The following is a 21499-nucleotide window of genomic DNA, read 5'->3' as shown; positions in this document are numbered from 1 at the left end:
ATTATACTAGTATTAATTATAATTATACATCTTTACCAAAAAAAAAAATATAAATATACATCTAATTGCATCAACTAGAAATACTAATAAGTTGACAATTGATATTACTCGTCTACATAGTTTAGTATTAAGTATAATACTAACAGGAAGCCTTAGGCTCTTAGTTATAAGCTTAATTGTGATACAGCGTTCTCCATTAAAAATTATAAAGATACAGCGTTCTCCATTAAAAATTATAAAGATTCATTTGGAATAGTAGTTAAAGATTCCAATGAGTTAGTCTCGACATTAGATGGGGATCCAATTGGTAATACTTTCTCGGCATTACATGCACCGTTGTTAGCGATTCTTTATTCGTTACGTGTGGTTCGTGATTGTGGCTTTCATGAGATTTTGGTAGCTTCTGACTCTGTTTCGGCTATTCAATTGTTTAAAGGTGAACAACGACTTACAAATTGACTAGGGGTTATTGTTGGTGATATAATGGAGTTAGCTTGTACCTTTGTGTCAATTTCGTTTGTTTTTTAGAGATGTCAAGCGAATTCTATCGCACATATTTTATCTGTTTGAGCTAGTTCTCTGTCTTACAATGGAAATTCTTCTTGAATGTGTTTCTTCTTTTATTCAAAACGATTGTGGTTCCTTTGCTCTTGAATGTAAGTTTTCTTTTATAAAAAAATATAATCCTAACAAGTTTATTTATCTTCGAAGATTTTAAGATTATATATTTTTATTATTTATCAAACTAACATTGTAAAACAATAATTATTTCAGTTATTTTTTTTTATTATTTTACTGTTTTGAACTTCACATGACTACAAAAATACTGAAAATCAATGATATTAAAATAAAATATAACATTATCTTAATTTTATACTATGCTATTACTCATGTAAAATGTCTAATTTATTTTATTTCATTAGGACAAACTGAAATTACAATTGAAAGCTAATCTTAAGTGTTGAAGTAAAATAAAACAAAAAGAACAAACAAACAAAAGCAGAAATACAAACACGAACACAAACATAAACACAAATTCAGATTCGGATACACAAATACAAACATACATGGTAAGAAACTCACCGGAACTGATTATTCATTATCTTGGTAATTCGGATGATGTTAAAGTCATTCAATCCGAGCATCGCTGTCCTCCGAACAACTCTCAACTGGGGATGCAATTGCAATTGCCCACTGCTGAATGAGTTGGAATTGCTCCTACATCACTCACTTGTTCAAAATTTCCTATTGTTTGACCAGAAAACTCCATTAAAACTTCCAAGGCACGATTTTCCGCCTCCTTAAGTTTTTGAATTTCCTTATCATACTGAACACGCAAGTATTACCTTAAAAGGATATGAATTTTTCTTACAAAAAATTAACCAACACTTTCTTCCAACCAGGAACATTTTCAGGCCAATAAACAATTCTATTTGATCAAACCCTCAAGCTTAATCAGTCTGTAACTAATACTGAATCTTAATTCTTTAAATAGTACCATGTTTAGGAAAGGAATCTTACCCGTACTTTCTTGGCAAGAGTGCCTATGCAAGCCTTTCCTTTCCTTTTCGATCGTCTATAAATAGCAAGGCAGCAAAAAAACAAGAGATTTAGAGCAGTTAGCTAGATTGCAACTTGAGAACAAACATCTTCAGTATAATGTGAAAACATAGAATTTAACATTACTTTGCAGTCCTTGGTTTGCTAGGGCCTCCTTGGTCTACAAAAACGGAAGCACTTCTAGTTGCTTCTTCTGTGCCAAAAGCTGATACAGAGTCGAGCATACTAGTCGAATGTCACAAATCTAATACATAAGTATATCTCAAGTTCTTTCTTCATTATAAGTTTACCAGCTTTTTTAGTCCTACATAAATAAATTTGCAGTTCCGTAATTCCATCTTCACAAACCAAAACCTCTAGGTATAATATAATAGTTTTTTCCATCCATGCTTTATAGAATAGAACATTAAAGGATGAATTCATGTTCTCCGTTGGTCTCTAATCGTATTAGATGAGAGTACAAATAGAGAAAAAAGGAATTAGCATTTACCAGCGACACTTGAGGTCTTAAGGTTCTAAGGCTGAATTGCATATTTCTTAAGTGCCATTATACACTATATCAATATGAAATGGTCAATATGTATTCCAGCAAAATAAATGGTCAATATGTATTCAAGCAAAATATTATGTACACAACTTCGACATGGATTCTGAAATGATATAGCGTTCCACTTATCAATAAATTGAGTTGTAACTGTAAATTACTATAATTTCAGATTACAGCTTTCATAGCTAAAAAAGGTGCTTAGACATACATAATTCAATAAGGTTCAATAAACATTTTCAACTAGATATTTGAAAGCACTCACCAGCTTTGGTTATTTCATCCAAGATTTTCCGGTAAGTCTGCAGCAAGTTACACATTGATAAAGTTAGTGCCTCAAAGGAAATGGCCGTTTTCTTTCATTTTGAGTAGTTAATTCAATGAAACATTACAGGCAAATAGCCAAAAAAAACCTGGAGGTGGCTCTTCACGTGCTGAAGGGTGAGACCTTTTGTCACATTCATCAGGTGAAAAATTTGACTTGGTGTTGCTCCTGCAATTGTGAGATACAAATCACAGCATGAGATACTTGAGTTACTTGCTACAAAAAAATTTAGCATCAAAACATATAATCATCTTCTCTAGTTGCCAATTTTATGAACCTATTTTCCACATAGTACTTGAAACATGAAATCAAAACACAAACTATCACTTTAACAGATCCAGCTTAAAGAAGTCCAACTTTTTTTATTAAAATCGCGCAAAATTACAGCATCCTCTCAGTGCCACAAAAGAACGTGTGGAACACAGCTAGTAAACGCCTTTTTAATAGGAATTCTTCAATAACCTCATCACGATGTTTCAAATAATCAAGAAGGAATTCTAGAAGATGAAAACTGGGCAAACAAGCATTGTGTCTACAAGGAAATATATGTCAACAGTATCCCTAAAACATATTTAAGAATATTCAAAATCCGCAGAAGCTCTAAACGTGCATCAAAGGGCATTTAGCAAATCTGACAAAGTTCTGAAAGATTTTAATAAAAGACAAGGATTTGAAATAGACGGTTGTGCATTCCAACTACAATTACTACTAAAACTCCCACTCTAAGAAATGGAAAAAGGTGATAGAAAATGGAATTCATAATACTATTACATGTCAAGAGAAAAAATATCAATCGAAAACCATAAGAGTAGATATGTGGTGTTAGAGAAAAAATATGATTTATTTCAACCAGTTGCCTAGATATTCAAAATTATGTTTGATAAGTTTCCTTAAGATAAGCAAAGATTAAATAAACCAACAATCTGATCAGATTCATCAAAACACTTAGATTTCATGAGCTCAAAATAATGGTAAGGAAAAAAAAATCAATCACATGATAAGATTGCAATATGGGCTACTGACTTTCAGGTCCACCAAGCAGATCGATGGCTCCTGAGAAACGTTCATGAAGTTCAGGAGACCATTGAATACGGTCAGTAGCCTCTATAGCAAAAGGAGGAGGACGAAGGTGATCATTTTCATACTTAGGCACCTGTTCCATGATTTCCAGAAAAGCATTATCATTTTCTGATTCAAATAACAAAGAAGTTATCTTGAAATCATCAGATTGGATTTCAAGTTGATGCTCAAACTCTTTTGAATATCCGAACAGGTCACTTAAACTTGCTCCTGCATTTCCAACTTCAAGACTACCAGTAACCTGGTCGGAGTAAGATGGAAAATCCCAAACTTCTGCTCCTGTTTCCGAAGACATTTTTCTGGATTCCTCTCTATCACTCACAATTCAAGAAATCTTCTTGAATTTCCTCTCTTATTCACAATTCTCTATTAGAGGTATTCCATACTTTGCAATCTACAAACAGATACTATAAATAGTAAAAACTAGAACCCTCAAGTTGACACATAAATTTTTTGTAGGGAAACGTGGTGCATGGAATTCAGTCCAACAAAGCAAAAGCAAAAAAAAAAAAAAAAGAAAAGAAAATTGAACAACCAATTTGTCAGTATTAGAATTGTTGTGCATGAGTGAGAGAGTGAGGTATTAACTATGTAAAGGATAAGACTAACCCAGAGAGTTAGTGAAGAAGCAAGCATACACTTTTTGAAATGTCATTTGTCTGATAGCTTTGAGAGAGAAAGAGAAGACTTTGGTGTGTAGATCACTGGCTTCTTCTGCTGCATGTAAAGGACGTGGAAGAGTTTCTATTTTCTGCTCTGGTATGTAGATCAATGGCTTCTTCACAGATTTCAAGATGGATTTATTCATAAATTCAATTCATGGAAGACTTGTGCACTCTTTTTCTTTCCTTTTACAGAAGAAGGAAAGCTGAAATAAATTTTGAGTTTTTAAAAAATTTGATATATTTGCATGCTATGTCGAATTAAATTTTAATTTAATAAAAAGGCTACTAAACAGGATTTATTTAAATTTGAAGCTCGAATGAGAAAAGCTACAAAAAAGGAGTTGTCAAATTACGTATAAATGATGCTAGAAATTACATTCTTCCAGTTTGTTACACATCAATAGAGTTAGTTACACATTGGATTTTTTAGTTGATTCTTGATCAAAATAGTTACCTAGCTGCTATTTCTGCAGCTTGTTATGCATTGATAGAGCTAGTGCAATTTTCCTTTCATTCTGAGTTGTTAACAATTGAAAATATATTCCAACGCAAATATTAAAGATAGAGATCCAAAATAAACCTGGAGGTGGCTCTTCACGTGGTCAAGAGTTAATCCCTTCACATTCATCACGCACAGGATGCTCTCCGGGGTTGGTCCTGCAATTGTGAGATAGAAATCATAACATGAGATACTTAAGTTACTTCTTCCAAAATAATGATAAAAAAAATCAATCACATGATTGTAACGAGGGTTACTGACTTTCGAATCCACCAAGCTGTTCAATAGCTCCCATAACTCCTGAATGAAGCTCAGAACTCCATTGGAAATGAGATTTGTCATGACTAGTCTGTATAGCTGGAGGAGGAAGAAGATGATTGGTTTCTTGCTTATCCACCTCCTGTTCCTGATGTGAAAGAGAAATATTATGCTCATGAATTTTGGTTACAGTTGGGGCTAATTCCTGCACAGTTACATAACTCTGTTGAGATGAAATAAGATTGTGCTGAAACATGTTAACATTTTGGTTTTTATGTTCCATGAGTTTAAGAAAATCATCAACATTTTCTGATTCATAAAGCAAAGAAGTAATCTTGAAATCATCAGGTTGCATTTCAAGGTAGAGTTGATGCTCAAACTCTTTTGAATAACCAAACAATTCACTTAAACTTGCTCCTCTATTTCCAAGTTCAAGCTTATCAGAAACCTGGTGGGGGAAATCCCCAATTTCTACTCCTGTTTTTGAAGACATTTTCCTGAATTCCTCTCTATCACTCAAATTTCACTAACTCTTCCAGAATTCCTCTCTATAACTCACAATTAGGAATAATTCTAGACTTAGCATTGCAATCTACAACCAAACAGGCCCTAATGATATAGTGAAAACCATAAATCGTCAAAATGAAAAATCAAATTTACCAAGGGTAACGTGGCTGCTATAAAACTCAGTCCAATAAAGAGAAAGCAGGCAAAAAGCCAAGAGAACTGAACGAACAAATTTGTAAGCATTATAGAAACAAAATAAGAACCGTAAACTGAGTGAGTGAGCGAGTTATAAATGAAAGCAGGAAGGGATAAGAATTAGACTAACCGAGAGAGTGAAGAAGCGGTTAGCAATGGCCTTAGTGTCATCAATGGCTTCTTCTGCTGCATGTGGAGGACGTGGAAGAGACTCCGGATTTTGCTTGTCTCTGTGTGTGCTTCACAGATTTCGAGATATATTTATTCAAAGCTTCGTTTAGTCTAAGATTTCTGCAACTCTGCCTTTCTTTTTCTTCCTTTTACAAAATATATTTGAACAATATGTCGAATTAATTTTTATTCACATAAGAAAAATTAAGTACTGTACAAAATAAGTTAGAAATTTACATTCTTCTCTTTCAATTCTAATTTCTCTCTAACTTTTTGAGCTTCATGTATCAAGAAATAGGGTTGTAATGAGCCGAGCCACTCATGAACAGTTCAATGTTCGGCTCGATACAAGGTCAACCGTGTTTGACTCGATTTGTAAATGAGTCGAGATTGAGCACGGCGAAACTCGGTTCTAAAACTCACAAGCAGATTCGATTATATCATGAACAAGCTCATGAAAACTCGATTATAATGTTCATGAACACGGTCACGAGCAAGCTTGGTTTGACTTTTTTTCAATATTAATATTTTCATAAAAGGAAAATGTAAAACAACTTAGTTTTATGTAAATTTTAGTTTTATAGGTTTGAAAACTATTTAGTTTTGTATTAAAAAAAATTTAAATCAATATAATTAATGAGTTGTTCATAAGCGAAGTTCATGAACTGAATTAATGAGCTATTTGCGAGCAAAGCTCGTGAACAAACTTGTTAACAAATTCGTGAGCAACTCGCGAACAGAATGTTAAGCTAAAGCTCAAGCTCGTCAATTTTCTGACGAGTCGAGGTTTAGCAGGCCAAAGCTCGACTTGGTTCAGCTCGATTATAACCCTATTAAGAAGGTTTAACGTACAATTTGACCCATTTTTAGGAAATATATCTCTTATTAAGTTGTTTTTATCAATTTAACCCCTACAAATGTTACTGGTAGATAGCAATGGCATCTTCTTGCAACAGATTTAGCAACGAAATATTTTTTTTGTAGTCATCTATTAATTTACTGACAAAACAAAATTTGTTAATATCAACGGATAGATCAATTTGCCGACAAAATAAAATCTCTCAGTAATCACCATTAAATTTCATAATCAAAATTCCTTGAAAAATAAGAAACTTCAATGTAGAACAATAACATTAAGTAAAGAGTAAATAAAATCCTAGAGTTTGATATTATTTCTACAAAAAGATATTAAGGTTAAATTATATCATATTAACTCTTATTAACGTGTAATTGTGTTTTGATAGTTATCTTTTCAAAAATTGCTGAGAAGAACTAACTATGACAGCATTAAATGAAGATATAAATTACAATTAATAAGAAGATATTGAAATATAGTATCATTTTTGTCTTTAATGAATGATAAAGTATCAATCACCCATTAATAATAGGGGAAAAAATTGTAAGTAGAGGAGTGTAGTTTTCTTTAATTGCAAAAAAAGGTCATATGCTTTTATACTATTTTGATTAACACATCGTCAAAAATCTACATGTCACGTCAATAAAAATCAATAATTTAATTTAATGTATCACATTAACAAAATTAAAAATTTAAATGGTGTATCAATAATATGGTGGTTAAACTTGAACTTGAATAATAGGCTTCATCAAAGTTCAGAAAAAATATTTTGGTGCCTAAAAAGAAAACATATTTTTTCAACCAAAGGGTTTCAAAAGGAAATGAAAGTAGAAAAAAGGTAATAAGAAAATACTGAAATTACATAAGCATTAATTCAAGCATCCATAGGAAAGATAACATAGACCAGTTAAATATGTCTTTTACAGTAACTATCAAAGATGGTAACTTGTTTAAAGGTAAATAAAGACACATTTTCATCAGCAGCAAGCTTCCTATGTGCATTTTCCAATGTGAAGGTCCAGGAGAAACTCTCTGATGCCTGCACAAATGTTAAAGGAGATCAATTCTGCAACTTCCTACTAAAATTAAACTAAGACTTTCTTAGAATTCTAACCAACTCTTCAAATTTTGCAACCGCTTTACATCAAAAGCCTCTTGCGGAACATCTAACATATGTTCTGATCTGATAGGGAAAAAAAAGCTAAAACAAGAAACTATATGTTTACAAGGATTCGAAAATAATTCTTTGAATCAATCGACTGGCCAAAGCTAATCTGTAATACTCATGGTATGAGAAAATGAATTCTTTAAACAAACAATAAATCTAAAAAAGACGTATGGTATCACGTTCAGGGACAGAATCTTGCCTCCATTTACATATGAACACTGCTATGGTCTCTTTGCTTTTCCTTTGTATTTCCCTTTCCCTTTCCCTTTCGACTTTCTATTTGGTGCAAAATAAAGGGTTGCAAAGTTAACTTGGTTGCAACTTCAGAAAGTCTCCAGTTCTAGTGCAAAATAAGAGCTTTTGCAGGTGTAAATAATTTCTTACCCATGTTTTGTAATTCGTGAAGAGCTCGGAGAGTCACTTGGACCTTGTGGGACAGGAGAAATATAGGAGCTCGAAGAGTTGCTTGCAGAATTTCGGGTTTGAGAAATTGAAGCTCTATTAACCTCTGCAATCAAAAGTGAAACATGTTAGTCCGAAGTCATATTTCTTATATATATAGGTGGCGCGATACTAAGCTCTCTACGGCCTTGAGGCTTTCCCTACCCTGGGTTAGAGATACCCCTCCCATCCCTAACCTTTTGAAAAATATCTACATATATGTCCTAACCTAAAATGTTCAAACTTAGCACACGATTGCCTCTTTTAAGCTGACACCGTTTCTAATACCTCAGGTTTAACATTATGTTTCTTTCAGTTTCTCTGGTTTTATCAATAAGTATTAACAGCATTCTACATCACAAGCATTATGGAAGAGAACAATATCAAGACACCTGTTACCAATGTCTACTAAAAATGAACTTTGAAAAAGAAAAAAAAAAACTTGGTAAATTGCATAAATATAACCGCGTGGAGAGAAAATTTACAGTAACAGAATAAGTGAATCATAAAAAGAAATTAGTGCATGAAACATTTGGATGAAAAATATAAAACTGCATTTGAACGGATGAAGTAAAATAAAACCAAAACAATGGTTGTGATATGAAAAATCGTCGGTCACGCAATCAAACAAAACTGAAGTTTTTCGATCAAATCCACTGTTGATCTCGTGTACTAGTAAAGAACATGGATAGCACAATAGAAACCGGCCAAATTAGTAATTACACAGAAACACCATTTTGAATAACAAATTTGGCAGAGTGCGTCATGAACACATAACAAAGTAATTAGAAAGGAAAAAAAAATGCAGTACAGAATATAAAGAGACAAATGAGCTCCATGCTTATGACAACAAAACTACAATTTTCTTGGAACGTAGAATAGCATTACTATAAAAACATTTGAAATCCAAAACTGAAGATCAAACCTGCAATTGTTCTATTTAGCTTCCAAAAGAAGCTTTGATCAGAATTCATTATATAACTCCTTCAGTTACAATTTCAGCTCTTAAAGTAGGAAACGTGCTCATAAAACCAAACTCACTAATATATTGTATATAAATTTCAATACAAACATAATCCTCTGTTGTCACAAAAAAAAAAAGAGAATATAAATAGTCAATTTTCCTTCTAGATTTGTATTCATTGACCTAATCTCCAGAAATCTCCAGAAATATGAAGACCAAAGAAAAGTCAAAAGATATATATCAACTCATATGCAGAATAAGTATCAAAGTGTGATGTACCTTCATAAAATATTGCACACACCATTCAACATAGATTCTGGGGAGATATCTTTTTCCACATGTCAATAAAAGAACGGTATCATATGATATAACTGTTCAATTGCTTTCCAAATATGATAAGTTAACATACACACTTGAATTCTTTTCTTCTATATTCAAATTATGAAATTTATATATATATAAATCATTATTTCTTCTTTTGTATTTAATGTCATATCTCTCTTTGATTAGTTCTACTGTTTGTTTATTGCTTCTGATCAGTAAGTTTTCATCTGAAGTTCCCAGGATTTCAGAAAATAACTAATTAATTGCTAAGTTTTTAAAAATAATTCGTCCTCCAAGTTGTCTCTCTTGTCAACATGTGATTGTTTAAAATATATTTATAAGCCTTCAACGCCTATAGTTTATTTTTATTCTTCTTAAAATAGATAGAATTTTGAGTTCCAGAACTAAGAATAATCCTCAAACTTAATTTGACAATGTTTTTCAAATTAAGATTCACAACCATATAATGCAAATACTCACCAGCTTCAGATCTGTCAATTCCGTCCACCAGCCAACAGCCACCATTGCGGTACTTCTGCAAATATGATGACAATAAGATCAGTGCCTTGCAAGAAATGTCCTTCTATTCTGAGCTGTTGAAATCAGAACATCAACTAAGAAGATAACATTAAAGTCAATTTGATAAAAGCAGACCTGGAGATGGCTCTTTATTTGAAAGCGAGTTAAACCCGGAATATCCATTAGGGATAAAATACGCTTTGGTGTAGCAGCTGCAGATATGAGTAACACATGATGTGTGAGATACTTGAATTACTTCCAGAAGAAAATTAGCATGCATTTTATAAATATTCCAAGGAATCAAAAAATGCACCAAGATATGGCAGAAAGATATCATGGAAGAAAATGCACTATTACTACTCAGACCATATATGTTTACTTACTATAAAAAAGGGCGGCCCGGTCGCACTACGCGTCCCCGCTGAGCGAGGGTCCGGGGAGGGGTCCCACCACAAGGGTGTACTGGGGGCAAGCCTTCCCCTGCCAATTTATTTGGCAAGAGGCCGCTCCTAAGACTCGAACCCGTGACCTCTTGGTCACACGACAACAATGTTTACCGTTGCGCCAAGGCTCGCCCTCTATATATGTTTACTTACTATATATATTAAATATTAAGGACAAGAAATTCACTGTATATAGGAAAAACATATAATGCCACTAGTAACTTCTGAAGGGAGAGAAAGCAAAGCTGTGTCTCGGATGATACAGGTAAAGGAGAGGGAGGGCAAATAGTGGGTTAATCGTATGCTTTGCATTCATTAATCTAATTCATTTCATCTTGTCTCAATTCATCGCCAACACGAACTAGATTGCACATGACCAGCATGTATATCTAAGTATACTTCTTAGCCATATCTAGAGACACATTCTTCAAGAAGAAAGTTGGTGGATCACACAAGAACAATTGTAAAAAAAAAGGGCGGCCCGGTCGCACTACGCGTCCCCGCTGAGCGAGGGTCCGGGGAGGGGTCCCACCACAAAGGTGTACTGGGGGCAAGCCTTCCCCTGCCAATTTAGTTGGCAAGAGGCCGCTCCTAAGACTAAGCAAATCATAACCAAACTTGATATAAACTTGTGGAAAACTCAAAACTCTCAATGAGATATTTGGATAAAACCCAGAAAGCTGGAGTTCAACAGCTGAAACAAAAAGAAAACAAGTCTGGATGACGAACACTGACTGGAACAAAGCCAAAAAGGCTAGTGTTAGCAAACAAATATCGTAAATTGTCGTTTGTACTATAGGATAAAGGCAAGCTTTCTGATGGAAACTTGCAATTTAGGAAAAGATTGTAATAATAGTAAGATAAGAAATGAGAAGAAAAAGATGAACAAACTAGATTGCTTGTATTGGTTTAGGAAAAAGGAAATAAAAACTAGATAGAAAACAAGATGCTAACCAACAACTCCCACGGAATGCTTCCCTCTCTCACTAGGAGCAAAATAGAATAATAAATCTTCTCCCCTAAAGAGCTAAAGGTAAGCTAATAAAAGCAATACAATTACTCCTATTGACTATGACTATTGACTACTTATATCTATTCACACTTAACACCTAACTTATGCCACCTCACTATTCCCTGCTGCCCTTTTCCTTCTAGAATAAACTAGGCTTTGGGCCAACTGTTGGTGCCAGTAGCACTTCTCTATCAATTCTCACTCCTTCATAAAGTCTTATCCTCAAGACTTGGGTTAAATGTTAAGCTGTTGTGTGAAAATTCAGCATTCCAAAACTCAACTTTCAATTTATTCGTCATCCATGGAATCATCCAGTGAAAAGAATCGGAAACTTCTAAATCACAAGCATTCGAACTGATTGCAATTGACCGGCCTATGTTTTTTAATTTTCACGTGAGTGGACATGTGCCCTTATCTGCCATCTCCTGCTCACATCTGTAATGCAGACCTGTTAATGCCATCCCTACCTTTTCTAGCATTATCTCCATTTTTAATGCAAAGTGCATCAACCTCAAATACACGGCTGCCCCATGCATGATGCATCTCATGTCCTGATCTATCAACCCAAGGTGGTTTCAAGGTATTGATGGACATGTTACCAGTGGTCCCCCACCCTTCCTTTTCTGCAAAAGTCATTTGACCAGGCCTTTGCATTTGGCTGGTGGTTTCCAGCTCATACCAAACAATTTCGTCACCAGGCCTTTGCATTTGGCTGGTGGTTTCCAGTTCATACCAAACAATTTCGTCATGTTGTGACGCGAGAGCTCCCCATGGCCGTTGTGGTAATGGATGATCAAGGACACCACTTTCAATTTGAATGGCCTCACCACGAAAATCCTTGCCAAAAATATCCGATGACTTGAATCCTAGGTCCAAACAGTATGCGCACAAGGAAGACAGTAATGCTGAAAGAAATAACCCAAAAATACAAACCCACAAATTCTGCTCACAAAGCAGAAAACAAATTCTGGAATCTCAATCCAAAAACCCAATACAGAAGCCAAAACAAGGCTCCGATATTGTAACACCTTGATCCAATACCATGTAGATATTGTCCTCTTTGGCCCAAATCCAACACCTTGGGCCTCACAGCTTTAAAACGCGTCTGCATGTATTGGATTCTCATCTTACTAATAAGCCTCAATCACTCCCTCTCCATTTCCAATGTGGGATTCAGTTCATTCCTGCCCTCATCGCCATCCCTTAGGGCCGCTCCTTGCTCAGGCCTTCTACCCCGGTGCCACCCACTCCGGACCGGGTCATTACAGGCCTACCAGCTTCTGCCTGGTTCGTCCCCGAACCACACATCGTACGTGGAGAGTCGGCTCTGATACCAATTGTAACACCCTTGGCCAATACCATGTAGATATTATCCGCTTTGGCCCAAATCCAACACCTTGGGCCTCACGGCTTTAAAACGCGTCTGCATGTATTGGATTCTCATCTTATTAACAAGCCTCAATCACTCCCTCTCCATTTCCGATGTGGGATTCAGTTCATTCCTGCCCTCATCGCCATCGCTTAGAGCTGCTCCTTGCTCAGGCCTTCTACCCCGGCACCACCCACTCCGGATCGGGTCGTTACAGGTACCATGTTTTAGACCATGAAAATATAGAAAAATCCATGGAATACATGTAGATTAAAAACCTAGATGGAGTATATTAAACCCAAGATCACTACAAATATATATACAAGATTCTCCCTAATTACTTCTACAATTAAGCAAACATAGAGACCCTACTAGCAGCCATCTAGCTGCCATAGCAGCCTCAGGCACGCTTATATTTATTACATTGACTTATTGTGTACCACAAACAAACAAGGTTTACATAAATGGCAACAAATAAACAGTTTCCCAGGAGGATGGTATAGTATAAACTGTAAGCATGTTAAAAAAATCCTCAAATGAAGATCCGAAAGTGAAATGTGATCCACTTAACTTCAGCAGCAGTTTGAACCACTATAAAATTGCTTAACTTACCACCATCACTCTTAAAATACAAAAAAGTTTTCCTAAAACTGAATTAACAAAAACATTGCATGTCAAGAGGAAGATGATCTCGAAAAAAAAAAAAAAAAAAAAAACGGAACTGTGACAGAAATCAGAGGCTAAGTACTTATAATCTTGAGCCGATAGCTTAATGACAATATGGAACAGACAACTAAAATGGAAAAGGTTATATATAAGCTGAAGGTGGAAGTAGTATTTTCCTGATAAAAAAAATTCAAAGGTAACACAAAGTGAAAAATGATAATTTACCAAATATTTGATAATACAAAATGAAAAATGATAATTTACCAAAATAGAGTAAAAAGGCAACACCAAATCTAGAGCAGATAATACTGATTTCAAATGCAAGACCCAACCTCCAAGTCATGTTTGCACATTGGAAGAGGCATGAAGCTTTAGATTATTTTTTATTAAAAATAACCAATTAGACAAAATAACTAGTCATATTCCAACCATAAAATATTATCAACACATCAAGAGAGGAAAACGTTTTATGTCAGAATCAATTCGCAGTCTCTTGCTAAACATTATTTGAAAACCTTTTCTTGCTATAAAGAGTGAATTTTATACACAGAAAACAAGATTTAGTTCTTCAAATTAAAAAGGTTTAATTAATTACTGTTAATTAATCAAGACATTAAGACATTCAGAACTTCATGAAAAAGAGTAACTATTATAACATAATTGAAAAGGTTACCGACTTTCACATCCTCCAAGCTCTTTGACAGCCTTAACAAACCATGCATGAAGTCCAGGAGTCCATCGAACACGAAGTTTTGAACCATTACAATATGTAAGATTAGGGCGAGAAACATTAAGAATCTGTTTCACATTATCCACAAAATCCTCTTTCTCATGTGAAAGAGCATGGCCATGAAGTGTGAAAGCAGGTAAGACTTCTTCCATCATCATCATATTCCCCTCCGTGGATGAAATAAGATGGTCATGGACCACGTTAGGTGTTGACATGAACTGCAGCATTGCCTCATCAGATGTCAAAACATGGTCATGGACCATAGAAGAATTTGGAGCTAATTCATCCATCATCATCTCCCACTCCTCAAGTGTTTGCGTGAATTCCAGCATCGCCTTCTCCTCAGATGACAAACCATGGTCATGGACCATAGAAGAATTTGGAGCTAATTCCTCCATCATCACATCCCCCTTCTCACATGAAACAACATGGTTTTGAACCATGTCTGATTGCTGATTTACAAGGTTTTCTTGGCATTCAGCAAAAGCATTGTCAGTTTGAAAACCTTGAAGGAGTGAACTGAAATTGAAACTAGTTTGAGATTGATGATCAAATTGGAATTGATCCTCAAAACCATTAGAATAGCCACAGAAATCAGTCACATCAGGTTCTCCAATTCCAATTCCAAAATCAAAATTATCACTAACCTGATTTTCATTCACTGAAAATTCATAATCCCAAAGTTTCCCCTCTACCATTTCTCCTCCAGGAGGCGTATCCATTTCATACCTATCACTCACAATTCAACTCACTTCTATATGCTTGCACAACCCACAGAACCCAAACACTGATGAAATAGTGCAGTGAGGGTAAGAATGGACCCACAGAAACTGTGTGGGATCCACAGAAGGTAAAGAGCAGAAACAAGTAAAATCCACAGTCTCAATAAATAAAGAGAAGCAAAAAAAGGAAAAATCCAAAGAAAAAATCAATAGCAAATTCTTGGCAATTGAATGCATTGTATAATAGAAACAAGAAATGCTCACGGCTATCATGAGGTAAGGATATGCAAGCAAGGACGAATTTGAAAAAGAAGAACAAGTTTTCAAACTTACCTGAGCGCAGAAACAAACAGGTGTGCTTTGATTGATGCAGATGATTATGCTCTGGTTCGCTGCATGTAAGGGAACGTGGAAAGGTCTCCCTTCGGGAGTTTTTGGAATTCCGAGGTGAAGGTTTTCTTAGGCATTGCCATTTTCAGAATGAATCCAAATACTGGCGGGCGAGGAATGAACTTCACCAGGTCAGGCTTCTCCAAAACCTCGAATTACATGTTGCCCCTTTCTACCTAGGCCCTTTATAGGGGTAATACAGGGATATGCTACAATTTTACTTGTATGATTATTGGGTGGGAGAGCCCGGGATTATTGATAAAAGGTGAGTATTTTTCTGATACAATAAAAAGGTTTCGAAATTACACAATATAATATTAACCACAAATATCTATTTTCTGTTAACTATGCTTTGAGTCTGTTAAAATTTAGTTTTAAAATTACATTGATATTTTAGTTTCTACATAATATGAAAAAGCAATTTATTTTTTTAATATATAAAAAAATATTAAAATAAAAGATAAATTCATTTTATAATTAGTTTGTTTGGTTTTGTTTTCCGTCGTTTAGAATATATAGTTGTTGTTGATGGATATTATATGATTTTCAACGGGTTAATACACATATTTGTCCTTATATTTTTTTGGAAAAACAGATATGTCCTTGTATCAAATAAACACACAAAACTCTCTCTGAACTTTCCACAAACCTGCAGATATACCCTAATCTAACAGACTTGTGATTTTGCACAAACGGTGTGCTACGTATGACGCTACGTCCCTCCACGTCAATTGCCAACACATAAAAAAAATTCATATGGCAAATTGACCATATATAACCATTTCTTCTTCCATTTGCTGCTTGAAATTCACAATTTCCCCCTCCCCTTCTTCTTCTTCCTCCCTGTCGATCTGAAAGAGAAAGGGTTAGGGCATACTGGTACCCAAAGCTGTTCTTCAAATTTCTTGTTCGTGTTCTTCAAATTAGAAGATGACAAGTGAAAGCTATGTTGGTTCTGTGCATTCACTGTGCCATAGAAGGATGGAACAAACGTACGATGATCCCCCCCAAATTTTGCTATTGGAAATTGAAGGCACCCAAATGGATGAGTTGGAGTGACGAGAACCCTGGAAGGAGATTTTATGCTTGCCCTAAATTTCAGGTATGTTTATTCTGTTTTCAATTTAAGGATTTAAGAAACACATTATTAAGGTTTTGTTCTGATATATAAGAATTCATTGATATACAGTCTGAAATTGAAGGTTTATTATCTGAATTGTGGGATTATTAGTTTGATTATTAGGTTGAATATTGTATTAGGTTGAAAATTGTATTGGTTTGAGAATCATTTTGTGTTGTATTGGCTGAAGTGTGGGATTAGGGTTTGTACGTAAATTGATTAGTAAAAAAACATATGTAAGTATATGTTTGATTCAATTTGTAATATTTGTATGTAAGTTGATATGATTCAATCTCACAATTATTAATTTTACAGGACAAAGGATGTGGCTACTTTGACCGGCATGACGAGAAGTTGTCGGTTAGAGCAAAAAGTGTGATTGATGAGCTCCGGCAACAAATTAAGCACTTGAAGGAGGAAAATCAAATGTTGAGGACAGATGGAGAATACACGTCCAAAGATGATTCATTGTACTGGCAGTCCTTTATCCAAACTCAAGTTGACAAGAATCATGAATTGAATAAGGAGTTAAAGGCTGTGAAGAAAATGAAGAACATGTTAATTGTATTGCTTATCATCACTTGGCATTTGCTCATCTACATGTTCTTCAAATGAAGTGATTATGTGTAATCATTAGATTATAACTTAATGTTGTTTTGTTATCCCATGGAATTAGTATGAGATTTTAACTTAATTGTAGTTTGGTATCCCTTGGGATTAAGTTAATTGTATTTTGGTATCCCTTGGGACTAAGTTATTAGTATTTTGGTGTCTCATTGGATTAAGTTATTGGACCAAAAAGATACTTATTCATATTCTCTTGCTAGGTAAATTACATACATGGTGTACAACCTTCATCTATTTTCGCACTTTGGTGTACAACGAAAAAAAATTCACATTAAAGTGTACAACCTTTTAATGACATCACACTAAAGTGTACAACCGGTTTTTGTGACTAGTCAACGCATGTCAACTATGCCATGTCATTATTTTTCACTTTTTCTAATTAAAAAAGTGGGACCCACCTCTTACAAATAACTAAAATATCCTTACCCTTGTATAAATTACTAAAATACTATCATCGTCTTCCTTCCCCATTTTTATGCAACCTATTTCTCTCTCTATCTTTCCTTTTCTCTCTTATCTTTGTAAATAAAAAATCAGACGTATAAGAGTGAATTTATCTTTGTAAATAAGCCTGGGAGTAGTCCTTGTCGAGCTATTGACTAGCAAAAAGGCGGTGTCTTTTGATCGAAAGGAATAGCATATCTGAATTCTGGAAATGTGTTTTCTTTTGTCAATGAAACAAAATAAATTGTCTGAAATTCTAGATAATGTTATTTGAAATGAGGAAAACAAAGACCACATCGATGAAGTGTCTCAGCTAGCAAATCGTTGTCTGAGTTTGAAAGGAGAAGAAAGGCCTTGAATTGGAAATAGAGGTGCATCCATGGTTCAGCTGCTCATGGTAATGGTTTCATTACTTCATTTGTCTTTTGTTTTCATTAGTTCATCTTGTTTAAGTCTAATAATGGATAAATTATGGAATAATGCTTCTAGTGGACTGACCTTTGTTGTTAGAGAGAGAAATGAGTTGCATAAAAATGGGAAAGGGATTGGATGATGATATTTTAGTAATTATATAAGGGTAAGGATATTTTAGTGATTTGTAAAAGGCGGATTCCATTTTTTTAATCAGAAAAAGTGAAAAATAATGACGTGACATGGTTGACCTACGTTGACCAGTCACAAAAACTAGTTGTACACCTTAGTGTGAGGTCACTAAAAGGTTGTATATTTTGGTGTGAAAATTTTTTGGTTGTACACTAAAGTGTGAAAATAGGTAAAGGTTGTACACCACGTATGTAATTTACCCTTCTCTTGTCTTGTCGAGTACATCTGAAAATTTTAGCCACAACCAACAACCTATAGGTATTCATCAGGATAATGTACAAATTTAATCATATGGTTATTAGTCAAAAGCGGATTTACTCTACGTAAAAAAAACACTGTAATTTTAAGTTTTACGTTTATCACGGTGTAATTTCAAGTCTCATTAACATAAGATACGTTTTTTCATTAATATTTTAAACTTGGCTTAATACATCCCTCGCCCTCCAAGTTGTCCAAAAATAGCAATTGACCCCTAAACTTCAAAATGTTACAACTAACCCTCTCAACTTGGTAATTTGGATTAAATAACCCTTTAAATGACACGTGGGAGCACGTGATGGGCAGTCATGATAGTTGGGGGTTAGTTGTAATATTTTGAGGTTCGAATCACACGCTACCAAGTGACATTTAAGGGGTTATTTGTTCCAAATAAATAAGTTGATTTGGTTAGTTGTAATGTTTTGAAGTTCGAGGGTCAGTTGTAATTTTTGGACAATTTGGGGGACTATGGATGTATTATTCCTTTAAACTTTATATGGTGGCCAGAACGCTGGAAATTGGAAGGTGATCAAAATATCAAATTGCATACGGAAAAAAAAAACTCATTTTCCGTTAATAAGACTTAAAATAGAGAATTTCTTTTTTAGGAGCATTTAAATGAGCGTAATTTCGATATATTTGCTCTCTTAACCTTCAACACTCCTCCTTGCCCTTATCGTTTCTAGATTCTCTAGAATTGTTGACTGGTCCCAGCCTATCCTTGAGTAAGGGATTTAGGTAGTGCCATCCCATTCGACAGAATCTCAATCTCTTTTCATCAAATTGGGAAACGTCTTTGACATTTTAGTAGTCAGTTCTTTAGACAGATCCTTACTTCGACAATTACACATCATTGCTTCGACTGCCCCATCCATATTTAGATGTTTGATCTAGATGGTTGTCCTTTGGAATCGCTCCACACACTCTTTGAGAGATTCACTTGGCTCTTGCACCAAGTAATTCAGATCCTTCATGGTCTTACTTTTTGGAATGGATGTGATAAAGTGAGCTACAAACTCGTTTGACATCTAGTTAAATGACCGTATGGAAACCAGGAGAAGCTGATCGTACTAATATGTTACAGACTATTTCAAAGTTGTAGAAAAGAGTCTACACATAAGAGCATTTTTTGTCGTGGTAGTATGCAAAGCCCTGTAAAAAAAATTACATGAATAGTAGGATCTATTAGACCGTTGTAGTCTTCAGCAAAGGATATTGAAATCCCCGGGGTATGGGTTGATCCATGATTGCTATGCATAGAGGAGTATCCACATCTGTGACTTTGAGGATTCGTGAATCCATTCCCGCATCAACCATTGCATGACAGAGATCCTTCTAGATGATCTACCACACCTAAAAATTCCCAATTTCTCAGAAATAGGTCTGGGTTTTGGTCCACGATCCCGTGTGATGTGACATAGGGTCCATCTACAGCATGCTAAGCACATGCAAACTTAATCTCATCATTAGGATCATAAAAGTCTGTGCTCACATATTGCCTCCTAATTAAGCGCTTTTTAAAGCTAAGATGTCGACCTCCGACCTTGGTGCTAAGCACTTAAACGAAAAGAGCACAGTGAGAGAGAATGGAAAGACAAACCTGAGTGGTTGACTGTCCTTCCGGTGTAAACCTAATCCACTATAACTAGGGATAATATACATCCTCATTTTCCTAATAACTCGTATTATTCCTCAATTGATATTCTTAAAGAAAAAATATATTTTTCCTCCTCGATTGAGAATAATGGCGAGAATGGATTTTTTTCTCCAGCAAAACCCTAATTTTGGGGAAATGATTAATCTAATCACAGAAATTTGAATTAATACTAAAAAAGTACTGAGTGTAATTTGGACCTTTATGACCTCGTCCCAGAGGTTTTGGTTATGTTGAACGTGATGACATGCTGCTGAACGGACTGTCATTGCCTAAATCTGAGTTATAATCGATTGACCCACTTCTAGATGGACCGTCATTGCCTAAACTGAGTTGTAATCGAACGACCCGCTTCTAGACGGTCCATTGTTGCCTAAATCTAAGTTGTAATCAAATGACCCGCTTCTGGATGGACTGTCGTTGCCTAAACTGAGTTGTAATCGAATGACCCACTTCTAGACGGACTCTCATTGTCTGAATCTGAGTTGTAATCGAATGACCCGCTTTTGCACGGACTGTCATTGCCTGAATCTGAGTTGTAATCGAACGGACTGCTTTTGGATGGACTGTCATTACCTGAATTCGACTTGGAATCAAAAGACCCGCTTCTAGACGAACTTCCATTTCCTGAATCTGAGTTGTAATCGAATGACCCGCTTCTGGATGGACTATCATTGCCTGAATCTGAGTTGTAATCGGACAACCTGCTTCTAGATGGACTGTCGCCATAATCCTAATGTAGTCCCACCTCAAGGCTGCATTGAATTTGGATTTAGACATCCTGCATAAAGAATATAGAAATTCCATTTTCTTGGGAGTAATGATATAGTCAATCGACTATGAAGCATAATCGACTGACTCATTTTTTAGATATTCATAGGTTAAATACATGAACACATATTCCAGATATTAAATACGAGTGAATGCACATTCATGAATTTAAAAATGTGGTTTTTGCAAAAACTAAGGGAGGTTGCGATCGGCCACCTCGACCTAACTAATGGTGGCCGATCACCCACACGCCCGGTCAGCCTCTATAAATAGAGGTTGTTGGGTTGCCATTTTCCACACTTCTCAAATTTGAACTCTCCAACTTTCTCTCTAGTAAGAAATACATTTTCAGAATGGATCCCTTCAAGAACATCGGGAAAAGGATCAAGCTCATGATGAAATGGGCCATGAGCAACATGACAGGCTCGACTTAGGCTCTTCCTACCACTTTCGAGCACCGTGGATTGGTTTCTGGCTCTACGGGATCCACTGTCTCGATGATGATCGAGGGTACAAGGACCCTACACTTGTTCCTGACCTTTCACATCTCTCTTCTATGCTAACTAGGGCGTATTACGGGAAGAAGGCATCAAATAAATATGATATGGTACTAG

At 35.3% G+C, this 21499-nt stretch overlaps 2 protein-coding genes across 5 annotated transcripts; both read right to left on the bottom strand.

The window, feature by feature from the left end:
* Nucleotides 1-936: 936 nt before the first annotated feature.
* On the bottom strand, nt 937-5718 carry LOC136228901 (myb family transcription factor APL-like). 3 transcript variants are annotated; one of them, XM_066017397.1, is made up of 9 exons: nt 5592-5718; nt 4935-5079; nt 4755-4831; nt 3453-3582; nt 2518-2597; nt 2370-2406; nt 1687-1765; nt 1522-1576; nt 943-1327 (listed from the first exon to the last, which is right to left on the bottom strand). In XM_066017397.1, the coding sequence occupies exons 1-9, from the start codon at nt 5679-5681 to the stop codon at nt 1166-1168; spliced, it is 855 nt and encodes a 284-aa protein (XP_065873469.1). In that variant the 5' UTR covers nt 5682-5718; the 3' UTR covers nt 943-1165. The 3 variants fall into 3 exon arrangements, with proteins under 3 accessions (XP_065873468.1, XP_065873467.1, XP_065873469.1); XM_066017396.1 differs by lacking the exon at nt 5592-5718 and having other exon boundaries at nt 937-1245; nt 4935-5452; XM_066017395.1 differs by lacking the exon at nt 5592-5718 and having other exon boundaries at nt 942-1327; nt 4935-5452.
* A 1764-nt stretch (nt 5719-7482) lies between these two features.
* Nucleotides 7483-15050, bottom strand: LOC136228603 (protein PHOSPHATE STARVATION RESPONSE 1-like). 2 transcript variants are annotated; one of them, XM_066017031.1, is made up of 6 exons: nt 14244-15050; nt 10212-10288; nt 10038-10092; nt 8213-8336; nt 8028-8104; nt 7483-7699 (listed from the first exon to the last, which is right to left on the bottom strand). In XM_066017031.1, the coding sequence occupies exons 1-5, from the start codon at nt 15016-15018 to the stop codon at nt 8050-8052; spliced, it is 1086 nt and encodes a 361-aa protein (XP_065873103.1). In that variant the 5' UTR covers nt 15019-15050; the 3' UTR covers nt 7483-7699; nt 8028-8049. The 2 variants fall into 2 exon arrangements, with proteins under 2 accessions (XP_065873103.1, XP_065873102.1); XM_066017030.1 differs by lacking the exon at nt 8028-8104.
* Nucleotides 15051-21499: the final 6449 nt, after the last annotated feature.

The sequence above is a fragment of the Euphorbia lathyris genome, chromosome 5, assembly GCF_963576675.1.
Source record: "Euphorbia lathyris chromosome 5, ddEupLath1.1, whole genome shotgun sequence".
NCBI lineage: Eukaryota > Viridiplantae > Streptophyta > Magnoliopsida > Malpighiales > Euphorbiaceae > Euphorbia > Euphorbia lathyris.
The sequence above is the reverse complement of the archived record's forward strand: the minus strand, read 5'-3'. Positions and strand labels throughout refer to the sequence as shown.

What these genes read in the sequence shown, in the direction of transcription:
- LOC136228901 (XM_066017395.1), bottom strand. Translation starts at nt 5,424, where the DNA reads ATGTCTTCAAAAACAGGAGTAGAAATTGGGGATTTCCCCCACCAGGTT. An exon ending in ACAGCTTGGTGGATTCGAAA is followed by an intron (nt 4,832 to 4,934) that starts GTCAGTAACCCT and finishes TCACAATTGCAG; the next exon opens with GACCAACCCCGGAGAGCATC. An exon ending in GGATGAAATAACCAAAGCTG is followed by an intron (nt 1,766 to 2,369) that starts GTGAGTGCTTTC and finishes ACTCTGTATCAG; the next exon opens with CTTTTGGCACAGAAGAAGCA.
- LOC136228603 (XM_066017030.1), bottom strand. Translation starts at nt 15,018, where the DNA reads ATGGATACGCCTCCTGGAGGAGAAATGGTAGAGGGGAAACTTTGGGAT. An exon ending in AAATAAAGAGCCATCTCCAG is followed by an intron (nt 10,093 to 10,211) that starts GTCTGCTTTTAT and finishes TCATATTTGCAG; the next exon opens with AAGTACCGCAATGGTGGCTG. An exon ending in TCACGAATTACAAAACATGG is followed by an intron (nt 7,700 to 8,212) that starts GTAAGAAATTAT and finishes ACATTTGTGCAG; the next exon opens with GCATCAGAGAGTTTCTCCTG.